We start from the raw sequence: 21,123 nt of genomic DNA, 5'->3' as shown, positions 1-21,123 counted from the left end.
AACAGATGACGTCTGTGAGTTGTAGATTTTTGCTAATCTCGTTGTTATTCATGAACATGTCCGCTACTCAGGGAAATTCCCTTCTGATTCTCTTGTCACACCAGCAGAGACAGACTACAATAGAGTTCAACACCAAATATGCACTAACCGGTTAGAATTTGAGTGTTTTGCAAGAAGATTACAAACGTCACACCTCGATGGCATTACACAATATGCTACAGTCATTGTGTGTTTGACATTATACAACATCACATCAGTGCACATCATCTGCATTTGCTTTGCCTAATCTTCCACATTCATTTGGCATTGGCCAGATAAGAAGCAAAATTCATTCTTTGCATATTCTCATTTAATCACTCTGTGTAATTACTATCATTTAAATTATATAGCTATATAAAACCCCATTCATTCAAATATTATTAAAAAGGCAATTGTGATGATGATGATGATGTTGGCAATACTGATATATTTGCCCTACAACCATGGCACATAGTATTATACGTATATGCTCATAATACCTTGTGCTTTTATGAATATACCACTGTCTCATGCCACTTTACATGATTACTTTGTGCATAAACAGAAATATGCTAGTATGCTTTTATTCTAATGGCCGAGCTTATTGAACTCTTTCTGCTCAATCTGATTTCAGCCATTGATGTTCATTCGAGTGACTAAAAATTAGGCTCATGTGTAATATATATGAGGATGCCGTTTCTAGGTATTGTGGTGTTCCTGCGGCAGAAGGCAAATTTTATGACCATCGGTGGAGCACTGTGATTAGTGATTTTGTCAGCTGTGGCATATCTTTCTCCATCTTCTGACCCGACCCGAAGGTGACACGAAAGCTGATTGCCTCCAGTGGACATGTTTAACATATAACAGCCCGCCTTTTCTCCTCATCACAGCGCATCCCGTAAGGTCAGCCTCGGGGGCAGCAATAAACCGGTTGGGAGAGAGACACAATAGAGCACAAAACATAATTGATTCTGCAACAGACAGTAAGGTTAATAAGGCAAGGATGATTTTAGACAAAAAGTCCTTTTAGGAGGGCATGTATCTAGGTAGTGTGCCTTTGTAACAAACATGCATGTTTCTTATTAGTGTAATCATTCATAATTGAAAGATAAATGAAAGCTGTTTTTATTCACACATCATAAGCACTATGTTCACACTTTTCACATCAAGTCTAACGCTGACATTGAGCTTTCCTGTAATTCATCTCGTAATTGACATGTATTCTATTACAATAACGACACGGTACTATTTTTAACAGTCTAGTTGTGGCGGAAAGCAATCTCTCGCAGAACCAATCTGTGTCTGGCGGACGGAGAAGACTGCTCGGTGCGGTTTCACTCTGTTGTGCGCTTCAACGGGGGCGGAGGGATACGGGTTGTACGCTGGCAGTAGTCTGCTCCAGCATTCAGTTTCACGCAGGAAAGAAGTGACTATCTGCGGGTGGAGACTGAAAAAAATTTAAATCCCCCGGGTTGTGGTCGACACGCAAAGGACGAAATCGCGGTTGTTTTTTTGTTTATTTTTCCGGTTCTTAAAAGCCGTTTCGCTTGGTAAATGTCAGATCGGTAGGGCGTTGTTTTTTAAGTTTGTGAGGGTTTTTTTCACTCTCCGCGAAAGGGCCATGGCGGTGGAAGCACGGCCGGAGCTGGTTGGGAAGCGGTTCCTATGTGTCAGCGGAGAGGAGCTGCTGGAGCTCGGGGAGATCGGGCGCTGGAGATGGCGAGCCGGAGTCATCCGTGCCGTCACGCACCGCGACAACGACAACACGGATTTGACGGTAGGGACAAGTTCCCCACACATCGATTTAGGACCGAGCATTGCATATATACGCTGCAGCTTTTTTTAATTGAAACGTTTCTTCTCTAGTTGGCTGCCTGCTTAGCTATCTTATGTTACTGGCTGTGGAGTCCCTTTCTTAGCTACGAAGCTAGCTAGCTAGCCAGCCGGTGGATAAGCCGCGCGCCAGGTTGGGATTCGTGTGCCCGTTTGCGTTTGGCTTCGTGACCGGTTCACTTAGCTGCTCCAGGTTTCCCCTTTTCCCCCCTCGCAACGAAAAATACAAAGAGACAGACGTTTTCCTCGGTAACTTCGCCTGTTTTTGTCTTTACCTCGACCGAGCGAGTCCCTGGGAAATCCAGCCGCTGTGCCCGGACGCGAATGGCAGGCTGCCGTTACCGCCGTGTGGAAAGCCAGGCGAACTGGGATCCGTACGATTTAACCAGAAGGGAAAACTTAACCAGCTTACGTGGGGATACTTAAATTGTAGAATGTTGTTTTATTTAAGCTTTACAAATAATGTCATGTCATATACTTCGTAGTTTTAACTACTCATGTGTTGCGTGTAATTCGCGCTGCTTGTTTGCCGAATGTAGCAGAATCTAACGTCCACTTCCTCGGTAATCGGGATAATAAAGCTGTGCTTTTCTTTTCTGTTGTTTGTTTATCTTGTCTGTTATCTAAAGCGAGATAAAGAAAGTAAATATGGCGTGGAGGTGTTCGATAGGTTTGGGAAATTACGGTAATTCAAAACAAGTGAATGGACAGAATATTATAGTAAATGTGGAGCAACAGTGTAAATGTAGGTTCGAGCTGGCTGGTGCGATCAGGCGAATTTGTCATCTGGTGCATTCGTATAAAAAACAAGGACAACAAAGATGCAGTTTGCTTGACTGAAATAATCACAAAGCAGTGCTTTATGTAGCAATTTATATCGTAAAATATATTTTAAAAGCCGTGTCCGTGTTTCCGCAGCCATGAAACCAACCAGTTATTAGTTTAATAGTTAATTTGATTTAGTTTATGTTAATATTTTTTTTCTTCTATGAATGGAAATATTTTGCAATAGATTTCATAAATATAACAGCGCCAAAACGAAACGTTTATTTACCTACAATATAGTAATTATGATTAAAAAACGTTTATTAAAATTCACCACGGACTCTTGAGGTAGTCTTTGAGTATTTTCTTGCTTTTTAACGTTGAAACGCAAAGCTTTAATTTTTACCCGTACAGCGGTAGGTGAAATTGCAACGGTCATCTGGATTTCATGAATGGAGTAGGCTGTCCCATTGTATTTGTACAGTAAGTGTGTACAGTATGTTTGTTTTAAGGGACGTGGCTCTAGGTCACCAACTACATCAAAGCTAATCAGCAGAAATGATATTAGAGAATTTTCTGTGGATTTCTTTAAAAATAGCAAAAAATGAATATAATTAAAATGACGTCCATTTTATTATGGAAATTTGTGTACATTAAATTTTAACTAGTTATGTATAGTCTTTTAGCTACCCTTCCTAAACACTATGCTATTGGAATAAAGACTTAAATTATTTCAGATCAAATGGGCTTGTTATATCGGAAATTTATAATTAGACATTTAATTTAAAATGTATATCTTAAAATGCTTAGAAATTATGGATTTTGTGAGATTTTTTTAGTTCTGTTATAGGACTAGATGGAACAATCCCTTGATTAAATCAAATGAAAAGACGACTTGAATTTTGAAATAAATGAAGTAATCCATTTGCCCTTACTGTGGAGCAAAACAAAAACCCCCATCCCTTTTAGCTACTACAAATGATTTGTAGCTTAAGAAAACAATGTGTGGTGATGTGACTTGGATGGTCTTTTGGTCTCCCTTCCCCCCACTGAAGCATATTGTAAAGGCAGCTGTTTTTAGGAGCAAACGTTCACGTGTGGAATTACAGAAAAGAGCTGTATGTAAAAACACTGGATATCTCTTAATGTGTTCTGCGGAATTCTCTTCTTGGGACTGAAGCACTAAATTTGTAGTTACTTTTAAAAAGTGGATATTTATGTTTCCAGTGAAATTTAACTTTGTTGACTTGTTTGTCTTAGGCTGAGGTTCAATATTGGACCAAAACCTTGACCTAATTACGAAACAGTTTGACAGCCGTTCCCTCTAGCAAACAGCATTGGGAAAATCAATGACACTCCAATTAAAAGAAGCATCTAAGACAGATAGATAGATTAACCCATCTTCGCACCGCTTATCCCAGTAAGGCTGTATAGGGCAGAGGGACAGTTTCATCCTGAATGGGGTACAGACTCAGCTTAGGTGTTGCATGAAGACACGGGAGTACCCGGAGGAAACCTGTGTGACAGGGGAACATGCCACTCCACACTCACAGAGCAAAGGCAGGATTCAAACCCCCAACCCAGGAGGTGTGAGACAGCAGTACTACCTGCTGAGTCATCCTGCCACCCTGGGAAGAAATACAAATGAAATAAACTTGTTGAGTTGAGCTTAACAGTGGAGTCTGAGCTGGACCCCTACTTAGATCAGATGTATTCATCTGTGTCTGTATTTGAGCTGAAATGTGCATTTTTGTGCAATTTCTCTTTCAAGAACCCAGAGTGCATTTTAAGTAGTTATAGTGTATTGCGTTTAGTGAATCGAGAGATTTTTTTCTGTTTTAATAATCCAATATTATGTTTACTTGATGTTCCAGTATAGAAGATTAAAAAGTCTGTTTTAATTATAATGAAGTTTAGCCTTCTGTAGTTTTAGCACTGCAATCTTTCTTAAAGGATGAGCAATTTAATGTGTTAACCAGCGCTGTTTTGTGTTAGTAGACCAATTTTATGGACTCTTTATTATTGATAATTCGCTGAGATTTGAGTTTGTTTTAAATTCATTGATGAGTTGCTCTGGATTGTAGCTGGTGCTTTCTTCAGAACATTCCGACAGATCCTGAAAGTTTTCGATGAACTTGGAGTAATAAATGAATAGACACTCTTGCTGCTGGCAGAGTAATTTTAGTGAATTTATGCTGTTTCTAACTGATACTGTACATTTTTTTAACTATGAGCATTTCACCTTATTCTGTCTCTCAGCATTTGTTTGACATCACTTGAAGTGGCTTGCATGTTGTGCCGAAATTAATGTCTCTTCAAACTCGCTGACTTATTTACAGCAAAACTTAGATTCAAACGACAGTTGACTTTTTAAAATGAATGATATGCCTTTGTCTGTGTTCACAGTATTATCCTTTAGTTCCGTTGTATGCTTACTTTCCTTTTTTCTGTATGTTTGTTAAAAGGAAAGGGACTGTTCAGCGGACATATATTTTATATATAGTGTGAGTGTGTAGTTATCACTAGTGATTGAACAGTATCCCATGGCAACAACTACATATTTACAGATTCGTAGAGATGAATGCCCTTGCTCTAAATACGTCTAATATTTAAGATACTATTTTCTGCCTTAAATTGTTCTGCTTGTGTATAAAATTCCACTCTTGCAGATGTTCATATGGGTAGACCTCATTGTTCAGTTAAGGCTGCGTATAGCTTTCTCACACACACAACAGATTTTGCACAGATTTTATTCTGTCTTCATTTATTTAAGACAGATGTGGTCGTATTTGGCCTGAATTTACATTTTTGGTCTTTTGAGCTTTCAATGGCAGGGAAAAAGTTAACCTTCCTCGGACTTATAATTTGGGTTTAAAGTGTGCTAATCCTGCATTTTCCAGTCTACTGTAATGTCTTTTTCACGTGCGTTTTAAATCTGTAAATGTTTGTTTTTGGCAAAACCTTCAGCAGACTAATATAGTAGTGTTGCAGTTTTGGCAAATATTGGTATCTTGCTTGTAGAGTTTCTTTTTGTCCCAAATGGTCAGCTATACAACAAAAACACAGTTAGTCATCTGTTCTGGAGGTGGGATTGACATGTGAGACAGTCCAGACCTCCAGTGCTATCTCTTTGTACTGATTCTGCAATGCTTTTGTTCAATGCGGCCACAAGTAAAACCAGATGTCTTTCGTTTAGACTATACTGTATATTCCTATTCGCTGCATACTTCCACAAATAAAATCGATGGCCTGTTACTCTGAAGGCCTCACTCAGCATGTTTTAGCAGTGACGTGAAGAAGTGGTCTTCAGCAGTTGTCTCTGGGGTGGCAGCTTTGGAATCAGCTGCTTATTTACGTTGATGTTGGAAGCCGGCAGAAATGTACCCGCGTAGAAACTGGGTCAGAGGCGAGTTAACTCGTGTTACCTCAAAGGTAGTTAGTTTTGGAGCAAGCTGGAGCTCCGTGTGATACTGAAATCAAAGAAAATGTAGGCTGCTCAATTTTTCTGTCACAGTTATGAAAATGCCCCTTTTGTTAAATCAGCCTCTCTAGAAGATTGCACAGCTTTTGGTTAAAATTCAACAATGCCAAGTGATCTAAGAAAGTAGCGTTTAAGGTGTAATTTTTTTTCCCCCATTCTGGCTGAGTGCTATAAGCTGTGCTTTTTTCATGACAATGGCAGAGTCGGTGTGGGATATGTGAAAAGCACATCTGGAAAACAAATGAGTTCTGCAGTTGTTTTGTCTTTTTTAGCTTGTTGTCTTGGTTGTCAGGGAGTCTGGCAGGATCTGACGGAGACTGTTGACTGGCGCATTTATTTGGCTTGTTGTGCCTGGGGGCTAAGAAAGCAACACCCACCAGTGAGAGAGAACGTTGGGGTGCTGACATACCTTGAAAGAGAGTCCCGACAGGAGATGGCTAAATGCCTTCAAGCTCAAACTAGTTTGGAGAAAGGGAGACACCTTTCACTTCAGCGGTGCTGATGAAACAGTATGTTGTGAGTTGAGTCGTAGAAACCAAGAGGGGAACGATGGCTTTGATTTTTTTTACTTTTATCATACATTTCAGCTTTAGACCACCAGTTATTTGTGTTCTTATGGAATTATTGAATTTGATGTGTTTCATGTCTACCTTTTTACTTAAGAATTGCTGCTAATGACATTCAGCAAAATAACAGATGTCTCATTTGCATTGCTTGGGATATACGTTTTAACCATTGTATTTCAAATTAGCACGGTAAAGCATTATAATGAATAATCCATGATTTGTTTTCATAATATTTGAAGATTTGCATTAATTGCCTGTCACTTTCCATTGTCTCAGGCTCTCAGAGATGGGCCTTTATTTTGATTAGTACATAATGTTCAGGGTTGATGTGGAATAAAGTAATTTTCCCCTCATTCCTCATTGTTTTATGAATAACGTAGTGATACATTATTAATTATAAGCAAACTCTGTGAATATTTGTTGCCTTATTCCTGCATCAGGTTCAGCTATGTATTTCTAATGGAGACTTTGTTTTTGTGGACTGCTGGGTTTAGATACATAAGCACTTTCATTGAAAGTACTCAAAAGTTATTCAAGACAGAACAGAGCTGAAATTCATACTGAAGGGTGCCCCTACCACTGTCAATTTTGAGCATCCAGAAACATGTGGTGTCCTGAAGGTTATCTGCCTGAGGGACAGTCTATCTGTAACATGAGTTGTCTTTAAATTTAGGGCAAGGTTCCTTTCTTATGTGAAACAGTATTCTTTGTTTGGAACTTCTTGTGGTACTGGGAGTGTTCTATGGGCTCCATTGATTGGTTCCATACAGTGGAAACTTGACCTTTAGCAGATGTTTGGGAGCCTGCCAAGGCGCAGTGTGATCTGCAGACCAGACAGCTTTTTCCTTGTTATGTCGACAGAGAATCTCATATCTGAAACAAGATGCAAAAAATTAAGTAATTGACGTATTCAAATGAGCAAACTGCTTAATCATCTGAGAGTAGGGGGAGCTCTTGGTGTAAAAACACAATTATTAGGGAACATATTGATAGACTTGTGCAGATATATTTGTGCCTAAATGATTAAAAAAAATAAAAGCACAGCAGGGTTTACATGACAATGTGCTACAATTTACGGTTCTGGGAAATGACTTGGATAGTGGAGAGGTTTCTTCATATAATGAAATGCCCTTCTAGGCTCCCAAGGGGAATAAAATGCCTCTGGTCTCAATCGAGGACATAAAAAATGCATATCAAGTGATTGAAGATGAGATTATATTAGAAAATAGAACCAAGAAATTGCATTTCATGATTATTAAGATGTGTATATGTAAAATAATTCAGAATATTTGTGCCTCCTGGATTTCGAGTCATTTGTTAAATTGCAAATTAAATATTTTGCGTTAGTGATTATGAATTAAAACAATTTAAACTAAGCTATTTGTCTCACTCTAGTTCTGCAATAAAGTGTCAAATTAACTCTTTTCTGTCCCCAGTAACATGTACAGTACTGAAATGTTTATCCTACATAGCTCAAGTGTCGTGACAAAATGCTACGACCCGATCTAATTACTAATCTAATTAATTTATCGCATTGTGTCAATATGAGGACAGCAAAACACGGCTTGAGGCTTTTAATTTTCTCATCTACTGATAATGTAGACTTTGTCAGTGTTTGCTGCGCCACGGAATGATGTAGTGCTTTGCTTGCCTGGTGAATTTCACACATTATATGGGCAAGAATTTAAAGGCCATCTCTATTATTGTGTTTTTGTCTTCAGTGTGAATGTTGCCAGAATACCCTAAAATAAGGAAACTGCAGCTTCAGTAAAATGTTCAATTTTCAATTACATTTTTTTGTTACATTTTGCTTCACTTTTGTCAAGTTAGTTGACTTTTTAAAATAAAATAAAAAAAAACTTAATGGATACCATGCTTTGGGGGGGAAAAATAGTGGTTCCGGGAACAGGATGCTTTGTTTTGAGTTTAGATGAGCCTTAGAATACTCTGCGGTTTTGGCCTTTGATGTAAAGCCAAGATAGACCTGTGCATCTCAAATCAAACTTGTGCCTTATGAGCAGTCATGCTTGACTCTTGTTCTGTTTATATGTCATTCTGTGTAGCGCTAGGACGTTTGTGCCAGGCAGTTCTATTCTGTGCTAAACAAAGTGAGGGTTTTCCTCCAGTGAAAACATTAATGGCGGATACAGAATAACCAAAAGACCTCAATATGACTTGACATTTGGAAGCTTTGCAGCTGACGCTCCGAGTTGTGGTGCAGGATGTTGTCAATTTTCTGTGAATGGAGGTCCCTGAAGGCCAGTTTAATGGGATGGAGCAGACATGACTCCCCAGTAGTGGGATTTGGGAGGGAGCGGGGGTGAACTATTTTCTCCAGGCTCACCCGTGAGTCTGCAGGAAGTACTCGGGTGTTTGCAAATCCATGCACTGAGTTTGAGGTGTTTCCTCTGCTGACTGTGGTGTGAAGCAGGCAGCCTTACTGTCCACTAGGAGCTAGAAATGGGTGTCAATGCTCACTGTTCAGTGAGCTCTGTGCTAATGTCTGCTGCCATTAAAGTTCATTAACATGTTGGGAAAATAAACCTGGTAGAGCTGATTAATGGTATTTAGCCTATTTAAATTTAAAACGTAGGAGTTCGTTTATGCTTTGGAGAGCCTTCCTTCTAGGAACTAATGAGTGTTAGTGCGACAGTAATAAACTACTTACCCTGTGGAGAGAAACGAGGTGAAACTTCTGACCGTCAGTGCTGTAAAATGCTCCTGGTCAGGATTTAGCCCTTTGTTACTGTGGTTAATACAAATTTATTTTGTATTAATACAAATTTAAGAATGTTGCCAGAAAAGTGAGATTGTACTGTAAATGCAACTGGAAGCACTATTCCTGGTGCGGTGTATGAAATGGCATTACATACACTCAGTCGTGGAAATGTACGATTTCCAATCAAGTGAATTGCATGTAAGAATATGGCAAAGGCAAAATTTTTTTTTTTTTTTTTTTTTTTTTTTTTTTATATGTATGGGCTTGAGGATTAGGAATGTTGTTGGATATGAATTTTGTTTTTAATGATGAGACACCGGGGCGGCATGGTGGTGCAGTGGTTGGCACTGTTGCCTCACACCGCTGGGACCCGGGTTCGAGTCTCCACCTGGCTTACATGTGTGTGGAGGTTGCATGTTCTCCCCATGTCGTCGTGGGGTTTCCTCTGGGTACTCCGGTTTCCCCCCACAGTCCAAAAACATGCTGAGGCTAATTGGAGTTACTAAATTGCCTGTAGGTGTGCATGTGCAAGTGAATGGTGTGCGAGTGTGCCCTGCGATGGGCTGGCCTCCCATCCTGGGTTGTTCCCTGCCTCGTGCCTGTTGTTTCTGGGATAGGCTCCGGACCCCCCGCGACCCAGTAGGATAAGCGGTTTGGAAAATGGATGGATGGATGATAGGACACCATAGTTACAATTGAAAATACTGAATATATAAGCCATCTATCCATTGTTTGCTTCTGTCATACAGGTGTAAAAGTGGGACACACCTATTGGTTTATTGTAGCTGTACTGTATTGCGGTTCATTTATTTCCCTGAACACATTGGTTTGGCAGGAATGGTATCTTAAATGACCCTTGGCTAGCTGCCGACGCTGCAATACAGCCAAAACCCAGTAAGGGGCAACTGATGTTGTATTGGTGGGGCAACAAGTCTTGTAGCTTTAATGTAAATTGTTGTACATTTATAATCTACGTCTGCAATTTGCTTTTTAAAATTTGTTTTTAAAACAAATGTCTAAAGACAGCAAAAAACAGCCTTCGTGAAAACCTAAGATGACCAATGCAGTCCTACAGATTTTTCTTCCTTCAAAATTTCAGTTAGCTACCACTGCAGGCAAATTGCTTATTATAGAGACTTATATTTAAATATCATGTTGACCAGTGTCCTTTGAGCAATTTAATGTGTCAGTATTTCCAGCTGTACTGTTTGGCAGAATTCAATGGCTTAACATAGCAACTCTCCTTTAACTTTTATAGAGCTGGGTGCCACACACCCTTTCGCATCTGTCAGCCAAATTTTGTTTAAGGAATTGTTTCTGTTGTCCACCAGAGAGCTGCCTGTGATTTATCCCTACTTGGAGCAAGATCAAACATTAGGGAAACTTGCCTAAGCTTCAGAAACGCCAACTTTGAGAGGTGACCCATTGCTGAAATGTTCACCCTCGCATTTACAGCTCTGTGTTGAAATCATGTAGCAAGTGCAGGCTGATCGTCTATAGTCCTGTCAATCATGAGAGAAAACGAGTCACTAGCGTGAAAAATAAGCGATTCTGTTTATTATTATTTATAAATAGGCTTGGGGTATAGGCTGTGATAACTGGGGATAAAACATAGCAGGAGAGATGACTTTGTTGTCATATTGACAAGTTTATTGTTATCATGAGAGATCCTTCACATTGTGCTAGTTTGCTATGCAATTGAAGCTATGGGAAGAATTATTAAAGACAGCAATGTACATTCAGTCTAGATGCAGTTACACAGCTTATCCTTAAGTTTTTTAGTGTTTTGCTATGATACTAAATTGTTGAGTAACAACATGAAGTTGATAAAAGGATGAGTTATTGTTGCTGTAAGTCTTTGGGCAGCTTATGTCTATGACGCCTGAATATTCTCTATTTGTTTTTATGTTGGACTACCTTTTTATAGTACAGTGATTTCCTGCTATATCGTGGTTTAGCTATTGCGCCCCCACCACATCACAGATTTTTCCCCGATGCATCACAGTTCTCTGCGGTGGTGTGTGTGTATTTATATTACTTATTATTATTATTGTTATTATTATTGTTATCCTTAGCCTGACATCCACATATCATATATGTGTTTATAAAGTGTGTTTTAATAAGTTTGCATGTGTTTAAAGGATGTGGGGGGGGGGTATTTTAAGGCTTAAACTATAAAAAAAAAGTTTATTTATATGGTCTTTATTGTGGATATTCACCTATCGCTGATGGGTCTAGAACGTAACTTCCGCGATAGGCGGGGGATCACTGTATACTGAAGCTGAACAAAACTTTAAATATAATGCTTCAAAATTCTATTACATTTTGCATGCAAGGGTCCCAGATAGGTAATGTTATTCGTAATGTTGGCCATTTTCAAATTTTAATTCTGCAGTGTTGGTGGTTAGGGCTGGGTATCAGCTTTGTCCTTGCAATTCAGTCTGGTTTCGATTCACATGTGCTTGATTCATCTCAGGTTTGATTTGATTCAGTTTACCTTTTTAAAATACATTTGTTTAGGTGCAAACCAGATTTCTTAACATCGAAAGACAAAGCACTGTAACCTTAACTTTGCTGCACAAAGAAAGATAATCGTTACTATTACACAATGAAAATAAGGCAGTGATAAACGGTATATAATAAATTAATAATAAGCGTGAAATGTGTACTTGTACTTATCCATAAATACACCTAAATATTTTGTCCACCCCTTTCCCTTGCAATTCTTATAGCCAGCCAGAAATGATTGAAACCTAACTTTTAGTCACTTACATTTGCTTCATTGTTGTCCATCTGTTTGAAAAACCAGATAATCAACGTACTGAATGGTGTGATTGGTGTGAGAATGCAGCATACTTAAGTTGCTTACATTTAAGTGTTCGGAGTTACCATTACCATTAGCATGACTGACAATGCACCAAGATGGCAGAGGGAGTAGATTACTATTGCAACCCTCCTATAGAGAAAATAATTCCACCTATACAATGAGAGGACTAATTCAAGTAAGAAATTAGAGAAAAGTCAGAAATTAATGAGATTAAATCAGAAATTAACGTCTTGGGATTTCGTGAATTAATATTGAATCATCAAAACCAGAATTGCTATTAATTATAAAATCAATATTTTTCCCACCCCTGAAGGTGCTATCGAGTGGAAAATACATACATAATTCTTCTAAAGAACAGCTTGATGTAATTTTTTTTGGCAAGATATTTTAGCTATATTTTTCATTGCTTAAAGTATTTCCTCTGCTATTTCTGTTCCAGTGGTGGGAATGGGGATTTCTGTAGGCTGAGACTGACATCCTGTCCCGGCCATTCAGCAGGAGTTCTGTTTGCTTTCGTACAGGAGTCCCCCTCCTCAGCTAGAAACAGAGGCCTGCTCAGTTTGCCGGAGAGCCTCTCGGTTGAGTGTGGGCGACACTGAAAGCACTGTTATGCTCTGACCAGGAACGCAGAGTCGCAGGATCCTAGAAGCTTGTTTCCTGGCCTGTCTCTGCAGTTGGCTATCCTCAGTGTGATGGCCAAAGATGGTTTAAACAGACTGTTGGTGGTGTAATGCCCGTCTCTCTGGGACCTAGTGTTGTGCCATAATTTAGGACTTTAGCACCACATGTTTGGGGGGGTAAGAGGCAAGGATGAGCGTGGGGGGGGAGGTCACCCCCAAGCAGGCCTCTGTTTCCTCCTTCACTTACCTCCACCCCCCCCCCCCCCCATTTGAAAATGCCAATAGCTTGAATAAATCATGCTTTACCATAATTCCTTCTCGGAAATATGTCTTCAATCTGAGTTTGGTCAGCAGTGCTCTCATAGTGTAAATTATTTTTTTGTTCTTTCTTTGACTAAGAACTGTGTTTACACAGGTGGATGTTGGCTTCCTTTGTGATGCATTTTCTAAAGTACTCAGCCTCGGTTGCCTTTTTTGTCCCATAATGACCAAATGCACAGTGTAAAACAGGTACAAGGACTGTAGTAAATAGCTTCTAAATGAGGCATGAGAATTACAAATGTGCATCTCTTCGATTTGTCTAGCGTATAGTACTTCAGTTATTTAGATTTCTACTTTTCATATTAATAAATCACTCATGATGGAGTGTGATTTATAATTTTTTTTGCTGTACATTTCCTGCACTTTGTCATTTAATCTCAGAAAGGCCTGTGTTGCCATCGATTGTGTTAGATCGCCAAATGAATACCTCTTCCTATTTCACGAGCATTTATAGTTACAGGTGAGTGCATATAAAACAGTTGATTTCAGTTCAACAAATGTGTTTTATATTATTTTAGACTCGGGGTGGGGCTCTTTGAGAGGAAATGTGTTATGTCACTATCAGTTTTTATTTGTTTATTTTAGAAAGTGGAAATGAAGTTTCCATTCATCCATTCCAAGCACAGTTTGTTTTCAGTGAAATTTGGCCTGAGGCATTTGGGTTAAAGTCTGTCTTTCATTAAGAGACAGAAGTACCCCTCTGTTTGCTACTTGGCACTGAGATGTATATATTTTACAAATTTTCAAAGTATCTTGGCTTGCAGATGGCTGTATTGTGTAACATGTTTAAAGACCCATGAACATGTGGAAAGAAGAAAGTATTTTTTCTGATTTTACTATCACAGCTGAATCATTGATTCGTTTTAGTCCTCACTGTATTGAGGACTGTATCATGGAAGTACTGTGCCCTGATTCCTTAAGACACCTTCACATGTTTAATTAATTCTTAATTCACTGACTTCCGTTTTGCCCACAAATAAATGTATTTTAAAAAATGTATTGCACTCAAGTGCTCACAGAAATGTGGCTGATCTTTTTGGATTTGGAAATAAATGTCATGCAGAGAGTCCTATAATGACAGTAGTCATTGAAGAGGATAAGTAACTTTCTCGCTGATACCTCATTGCTCTTTGTGTTTTATGAGCAATAGTCTTTTGCTTGAAGTCAAGATATTTCCTACCCCCCATTATATAAACCAGGCGGTTTTATCTGTTTATGCTATTAAAACAGATTAATTTGAACAAATGCAGAACTATGATGGCACCACATGTAAGAATGCCTTTCTTTACATGCTTGGTTTAAGTCTCTGCATCCCTCTTGGACTTGCCCTGGCTGGTTCAAAGGTACCAGAAGCTGACAGTCGACAACACGCGCTTGGCATCCTAAGTAGACCGGCTTGTTTTTCTTTTAAATAGAGAAAACAAACCACTAGTGTGGAAGATACGCCTATTGTAGTTTGTTTTATTTGTAATTTTGTAGAATATAAAGCACCTCAATCAGGATTTAAATTCAAAGAGTGTTTAATCTATTTCCTTGAAGTTGCACATACTATGAATCTGAGAGCTGAGCTTGTAAACAATCATCCTTCATAAGTGTTAAATGCCTGCACTGATTCTAAAAGGTGACGAACTGGTTTTCTGTGACGTTTCAGCCCCCCGATTCTCAACTCTAGCAAAATTGCTCTGAGAGGTATGCAGGGCCTCCAGAATTCAATTTCCTGTTCCAAGATTCACATGGCTTGCTGGGCCAACGGACGAGGGTTAGGGCATATCTCATAGAGGCTGCCTCCCATCACCCAGGCACTCTGCTCTTCAAAGAGCCTCCGGGCCAGGATGGGTGGAGAACAATGCAAGAACAATCTAACCGTCGGCTGCTTCAGTCAGATTCTGCCTGTTTGGCAGAGATGATGGTGCGTTTACGTTGGCCAGAGAAATGAAACAAGCCCGTCTGAGAATGATTTGTGTGGCCGTGGCAAGAATTTATATTTCTCAACACAGCTGCAAGACATTAAATCTGCAGAACTTTTAGTGGTATTTCAGTAAAAAGGAAACAGCAATGCATGCTACTCTCAGCTTCAGCTAAAGGTCACAAAATGTCATGTCATGTGGTCTTGAATAGGCAATGGAACCATGGGCCAAAAAAAGGCTATGTGTAATGGCCACTGTGCTGTTTCACAAAATGTGAAATGAGTGGGCTGTAGCGACCCTCCCAACGCGACACCGCCAGGTTTATGCCGGCCCTGACTGTGCGCCGCTGGCTCAGGGCTGCCATTTTCCGTGGGCAGGGCAGCTATTACGAGTTAGCACCGTAGTCTCCGTGTGGACGGGCAAGCCAACCATCTTTCTGCTGCGCTGGCCAGCGTAGGGTTATCCTGGGCGACGGAAGCCGTAGAGGCGATTAAATGTCTGACTTGCAGGGATTGTGGAGGAGGTAGAAGAGAAATCATTATGAAGCCAGACTTATCTATTTACCTCTTTCCTAGAATAATCAGATCTTCTCAACCGTTTCATATTTTTCTAGTAGATCTAAAAGACTGTTAAAAATGCACTTTCACTGTTATTACAGCACATTGTTCACTATTGATGGTGGTCATAGTTTGAATTGTTTATTCCTGATTAACCTGTCCGTAAACTGTTATTGGCAGTCTCAGATGTGCAGAAAGTATTACTACTTATGTACAAATTGTAAGATTATTAAAGCCATTACAAGTATTGTATAATGTTGCTGTTCTCCTGCTATATCCCCATTGACGTTGCGTTTAAGGTAGCTGGAGCACTTCTAGTGGTTGTGTTAATAAATCTCCTGTGGGGACAGCACATGTGGCACTAATGCTTGGTTAAATGCTTGTGCTATTTAGATCTACTTCTGGACAGATGGTGACAACACAGCTTCTGTGTGTCTCTGAAAGGCTTTGCACTTTTCTCCCCCCTCCTCCAGTGTCGAACTACATGGTTGAAGTAATAAGCATAGTGCATTAATATGTTATTTGCTGAAGAATAGAAGCACTTGGGTTTGTCACAATTAATTGATTTGCTGCTAGGAGCTCTGTTTTTTTTTCCCCTGCATGTTTTCATGCTTGACTTAAGCCTGGTTAGATGGCTGTTTGAATAGTCAATTACCCAGGAATGTGGCTGACCTGCTTTTGCCTGTGTCAAATGTGGTCTGATTTTTTTTTTTTTTTTTTTTTTTTTTTAAAAGAAAAAATCACATGGGAGCTGTGCAGCTCCTTCAGCATTTAAAGATGGCAGAGTTCATTTTTAATGGACACTCTTAAAAGTGATCCATATATGGCATGTAAAAGTAAAACAATTCTGATAGTATAATTCAGAATGGTTTTCAGTTTTCACAAATAATTTTAAAAACAGTGTTAATCTGCAACAATCCCAGAAATAAAACATAATTGCAGACTTAAACCTACAGAAAAAAAATTGATTTGGTCCTGTTTAAAAGTTAATAAGTTGCATGAAGTCGTTTGACACAGTGGTGTTTGAATATGATGCATCCGACGCATGTAAGTTAGAATCCTTAACAATGTTTCCTACTTGTTTAGTATTAGTTCCAGGTTGAGGTGCCTGTTTAAGTGAAGGGTTAGCGGCTCCCTTCCGGTGCCTATATCTGAGCTTCGCTGGATTTCGGAATATCTTGGTATTTTGCATAGGCGTGTCGTGACTTTCTGCTTATTAAAAAGTTATGGAATATGTGTTTTTTTTGTTGTCGCTGGAGTTGGCATTAGTTCAATAAATTGTTAGTTTAGCAATTCCTCTGGTAGGAATAAAGAAAAACTATTATGCATTTGCCGCACAGATCAAGAGAAATAAAATGCAAATAGCAGGCTTCAAACTTTGAAATATTTGGCATCTTTTGGGGCAGACAGAGCTAACGTTCATTTTTCTGCATGTTCTCTTGCTGACATGGATTTTTTTGCAGGCTGTTGTATGTTTTGAGTAATAGTCGTGAGGTTTCACTGCAAACTTTTCCCGCTAAGTTCAGTTATTCAGTTAAATATCTTATAATTCAGCAGCAATAAGCATTTATTAGTATTCAGGAAATGCACAAAAAGGGTCGACTTGGAAGCCATGGATAAACGTGTCTTGCTTTGGTAATGGGTGATGGTGATGAAGTGATGGCAGTGGCAGAGAACACACTCCCAGCATCCCAGCCTGAGTGGACCGATGGGAGCGTTGTCATGGTGAGCCGCCCAAGGCCACTCCTCACCCAGAGACAAATCAGCATTTTTTTGCCAATTTAAATACACACAGGCCACCCTATAGGGTGCGCAGACCCTCATGGTGTGTCCTTCACCACCATTTGTGCTCATGCTTCCCTAGAGTCAGGCATGCAGGTCTGTCGCTTTTTTTTCGTTATTGATCACTTACTGTGGAATGGGGCTGGAAAGGAACTTGACCATCTCATGGAGAAATTCCACAGATCTGTCAGAGGTAGAGACGGTATGCTGCTGGGTTTTACTAATGGCTATGCTGTAGGTAGGACTTGACATAAAGTGATTTATTTATTTATTTTTTTTAAAGCCATACCGAAAGGTTGACCCATTTCCGTTTCCTTGCTTGGTAGATCACAAGCCCACTGCCAGATGTGAATAGATCTTTAGGAGCCCAACAGCCATACATATGCTTGCATTTCTAATCTCTATACTTAATTTTTCTATGTCAATTCTTTGTGTTCATAATGTGTGCTTGAGTAGGGATTATAAATTGCTCAGTCTCTCCCACTATTTTTTTGCCAAAGTTATGCAAGGCTTGAAGAAAATTTTGGAAAGCTCAGGGATGGGAGAAGTCTGTGCAGCAGGGCCCCCCTCAAGCCAAGCCAGCAGAGCTTGTGTAACAAGCACTGATTCACGGGGCCCAGGTGAGAGAACCTTCCTTGGGTATCTAGCTGCCTTTGGTGTCTGGAATGCAGTGAGTGGTAAAAAGCTTTAAATCATGTTCCAGTGTGTCCCCTGAACGTTGACCTTCCCACCCAAAGTTGTCTTTCTCCGCCAGACTGGTCTCTAATGGTTAAAGTGTTACCTGCTGTAAATGCTCTGCTGGGACACATGCGTTGTGGTACTTTTGTAGTGGTTGCAAATTTTGGTTAAAACTGTCTCTGTTTCATAATGCAGATGTGAAATTCACATGTGCTGATTCATTTCGACAGTTACGTGATTTAATGTGGAAAAAGTCGATCCACCCCTCCGACCAAATGAGACATTTTTGTCTACTTTATATTTGAAGCAAATGCTTTTGCAGTTACTCTGGTTTGTTTGAGCTCTTTTAAACGCAGAACAAATGTGACGAACGCCTTGAGTCGTACACGTTTGAAGATACCATGCGGGCCAGCGGACTTCCCCGCATTACATTCTGGGAGTCAGAACATTTCTGTGGAGTAATTTTGCCCTAATTACGCTGGCTGATGTATTTGGTGGCTAAAAGGAACTCTGCCTGTAGGGACAAAAATACCTGTCAGTCTGTCATTTCCTCGTGTGAACTGCAGGCCCCAGCTGAAGCCTGCAAATGGGTGGGGGAGGGACTTTGTGAGAATGTGAGTCAGGGCTGGGCTGGGCTGGGCTGGGGGGGATGTATGCAGCTGTGCCTCCCTCCCCTCGTGTGGCCAATGGGGAGAGGGTTGCCCGTGCCGTGTGACTAGGCTCTCTTGGGCCTGTCGTGCTCCCTGCTTCATGCGCTCTGTCTTGCCTTAGCTGGCACACAGTCCTGTCTCAAGGCAGCAGAGACGCCTGTGTGGACCCTGGTCCCCCTCCTATTTGCCATTTACAGAGCTTGCTGTTCCAGGCAGTTAAGGATTTGGACGGCATGTCATGGTATTTAATTTTTAATTAAAAACCTTTTTTTAGTAGAGTCCATTTGCGAGTTATACATGGTTTTTCATAACCTGTGTTATTTTGGTTGGTTTTCATGCCATAAGCCACCACAGGATATGAACAGAACGTGCTTAGTTCTGTGATATGACGACGTTAATGTTTTCTTTGAAAGGACAGACTTCGGTGTGCTTCTCCAAGCATGGCTCCCACTACCTGAACAACAGCTCTCTGAACTGGCCATACTCGCTATAAATTCCTGTTTCATAAAGGACAGCGCTATGTGTTTTTCCCCCGCAGGCTGTTGCGGGGAGGGAGGCGGGGGGTGTTGCTTTGAGTTCGAGCAGGGCCTTGGTGTTATTTGTGCTGGGCTCGGCCGTCCAGGGGGCAGGGCGTGGTAGTCGCAGCCACTCCCTCTACTTGTACCAGCCTGTTCCATAATGAGCAGTGCCTGTCAGGGGATCATCTATCGTCGGCTCTGCTTGAAAGCCAAACACTAGAAGACGCCTGGAAAATGTGCTTTGGACTTAAAGGAACACTACCACTAATACATGGGAGATCACTGGAGCATGTGTTTTTATGTGCAAGGAACTGAAACAGAAGCAGGCTTTGTTCTCATATGAAAAAAAAGTTAACCCTTTCCTTTCACATAATGCTGCTGTCGCACTAAAATGAAGCGGACTCGTTTCCACGATGCTGATTGAAAATTTATTTAGTGGTTCCTTTAAGACTATTCAGTTATTGCTCAGTTCTCTTCCATTGCTTAGCCTTCGCTTATCCCGCCTGCTTTCCGGGTCCCTTCTCAGAGCTCTCTTTCCCCCAGCGTCCCTCGGCAGTGTTGGCGGCGCAAGTCCTGCTGTAAACTTACTGGTCGTGTGCTGCCGAGGTCAAGGTCACATGGTAGAGCAACTAAGGCTTCGCTTGAGTTATCTGCCAGTGGATACGGTTAGAGGAACGGGCCTCAAGCAATATGAAGCTACCTCCAGCATGGGGAGAACCCAAGCGAAAGGTTCGCTTCCAAAATATATGGAGCATTTCTAGGCTTTTCCTCCCCATACTGTGCTTACATGCTCTGTGTACATGCCTGACAGCAGTTATCTATCATGGGTGTTGATTCTGTGGAAGTGGCTATTGGATCCCTTTCCGGAAAAGTCCTATCTATGCGACACTTCACACAGTACCTACAATAAAACTGCACAGACACAAGCACTTGCGACTGATGGTGGGATGCCTGTGTTTTCCCACAGATCTGCTTTGCTCATTGGAGGGCCTGGGTGGGCTTGCTGCTCTTTGCTCCTAGGCCGTGTGCCAGCCCTACGGATTTCGTCACCCCGCTTGCGGGTGGAGCTGAGCAGCCCGATGAATGTCACACATAGAGGCGAAAGGTTACAGGCCTCCGAAGTCTGCTGGTGGCATGTCTGTGCGGAGGGTCGTCACCTTCAGATGCAGACTGAAAAGGGGCAAGTGAGGGGGTGATTATGTGCGTGTCAGGGTCCTTTTATGGCTTGAGAGTAGGCAGTTTTCTTTAAACTTCATGATGTTATTTAGTGCAAGCTAAATGCAACCCATGGCACCGAGCTATTAAACTTTTTGGTGAGTAAATTATGGTATAAAGAGAGCCTCTTAGGGCAAAGGGAGGTGAGGCTGGATATGAGGGAAGGCATCCTTCTCTTCTTTATGTTGCTATTTTCAGCAGTACCCCGGATTTGCTTCACTTGCTGCTGTGCATTGTGTGAAGGCCCGTGTTCTGCGTCTTCCGTGGGAATGACCCTCACTCTTCCTAGAAGTCCCCTCTCGACAGCAGTTCCATTTGAGCACCGGACATGAATTATGCAGTGTGTTACATCTGGGCCTTGCCGGTCTGCTGAAGGCTTTGACGACATGCCAGTAAATAATTTGTGTGTTTTGCCTGAGATGTCTTAACTTGAGAGAAATTATTAAGGATTCTGTAATTTCTGGAGCCTCCAGAGGTCACATTCATTCTCCTCAGCCTGGTTACGGATGACTAAAAACATCATGCATTCAAATGGACCGTTTCTGAAAATGTGAAATATAATTTTTAGGGCTGGGAATGTTAGTTATAATTTCCCTAAATGTCTGCTGACATTTCTGTATGATTTATAAATGTTGCTGCCTTCAAACACAGTTGTTTTTGTGGGGT

At 40.7% G+C, this 21,123-nt stretch overlaps 1 protein-coding gene across 1 annotated transcript in view; it reads left to right on the top strand.

Annotated features, from left to right (window-relative positions):
• Window positions 1-1,362: 1,362 nt before the first annotated feature.
• Window positions 1,363-21,123, top strand: part of jmjd1cb (jumonji domain containing 1Cb) — a 74,000-nt gene continuing 54,239 nt past the window's right edge. The window contains 1 exon segment of the mRNA XM_048988120.1: window positions 1,363-1,795. Within this exon segment, the coding sequence (XP_048844077.1) occupies window positions 1,640-1,795 (156 nt within the window). The 5' untranslated portion in view covers window positions 1,363-1,639.

The sequence above is a fragment of the Brienomyrus brachyistius genome, chromosome 20 (genome assembly GCF_023856365.1).
Source record: "Brienomyrus brachyistius isolate T26 chromosome 20, BBRACH_0.4, whole genome shotgun sequence".
NCBI classification, from domain to species: domain Eukaryota; kingdom Metazoa; phylum Chordata; class Actinopteri; order Osteoglossiformes; family Mormyridae; genus Brienomyrus; species Brienomyrus brachyistius.
This window is presented reverse-complemented; position numbering and strand designations above follow the sequence as displayed.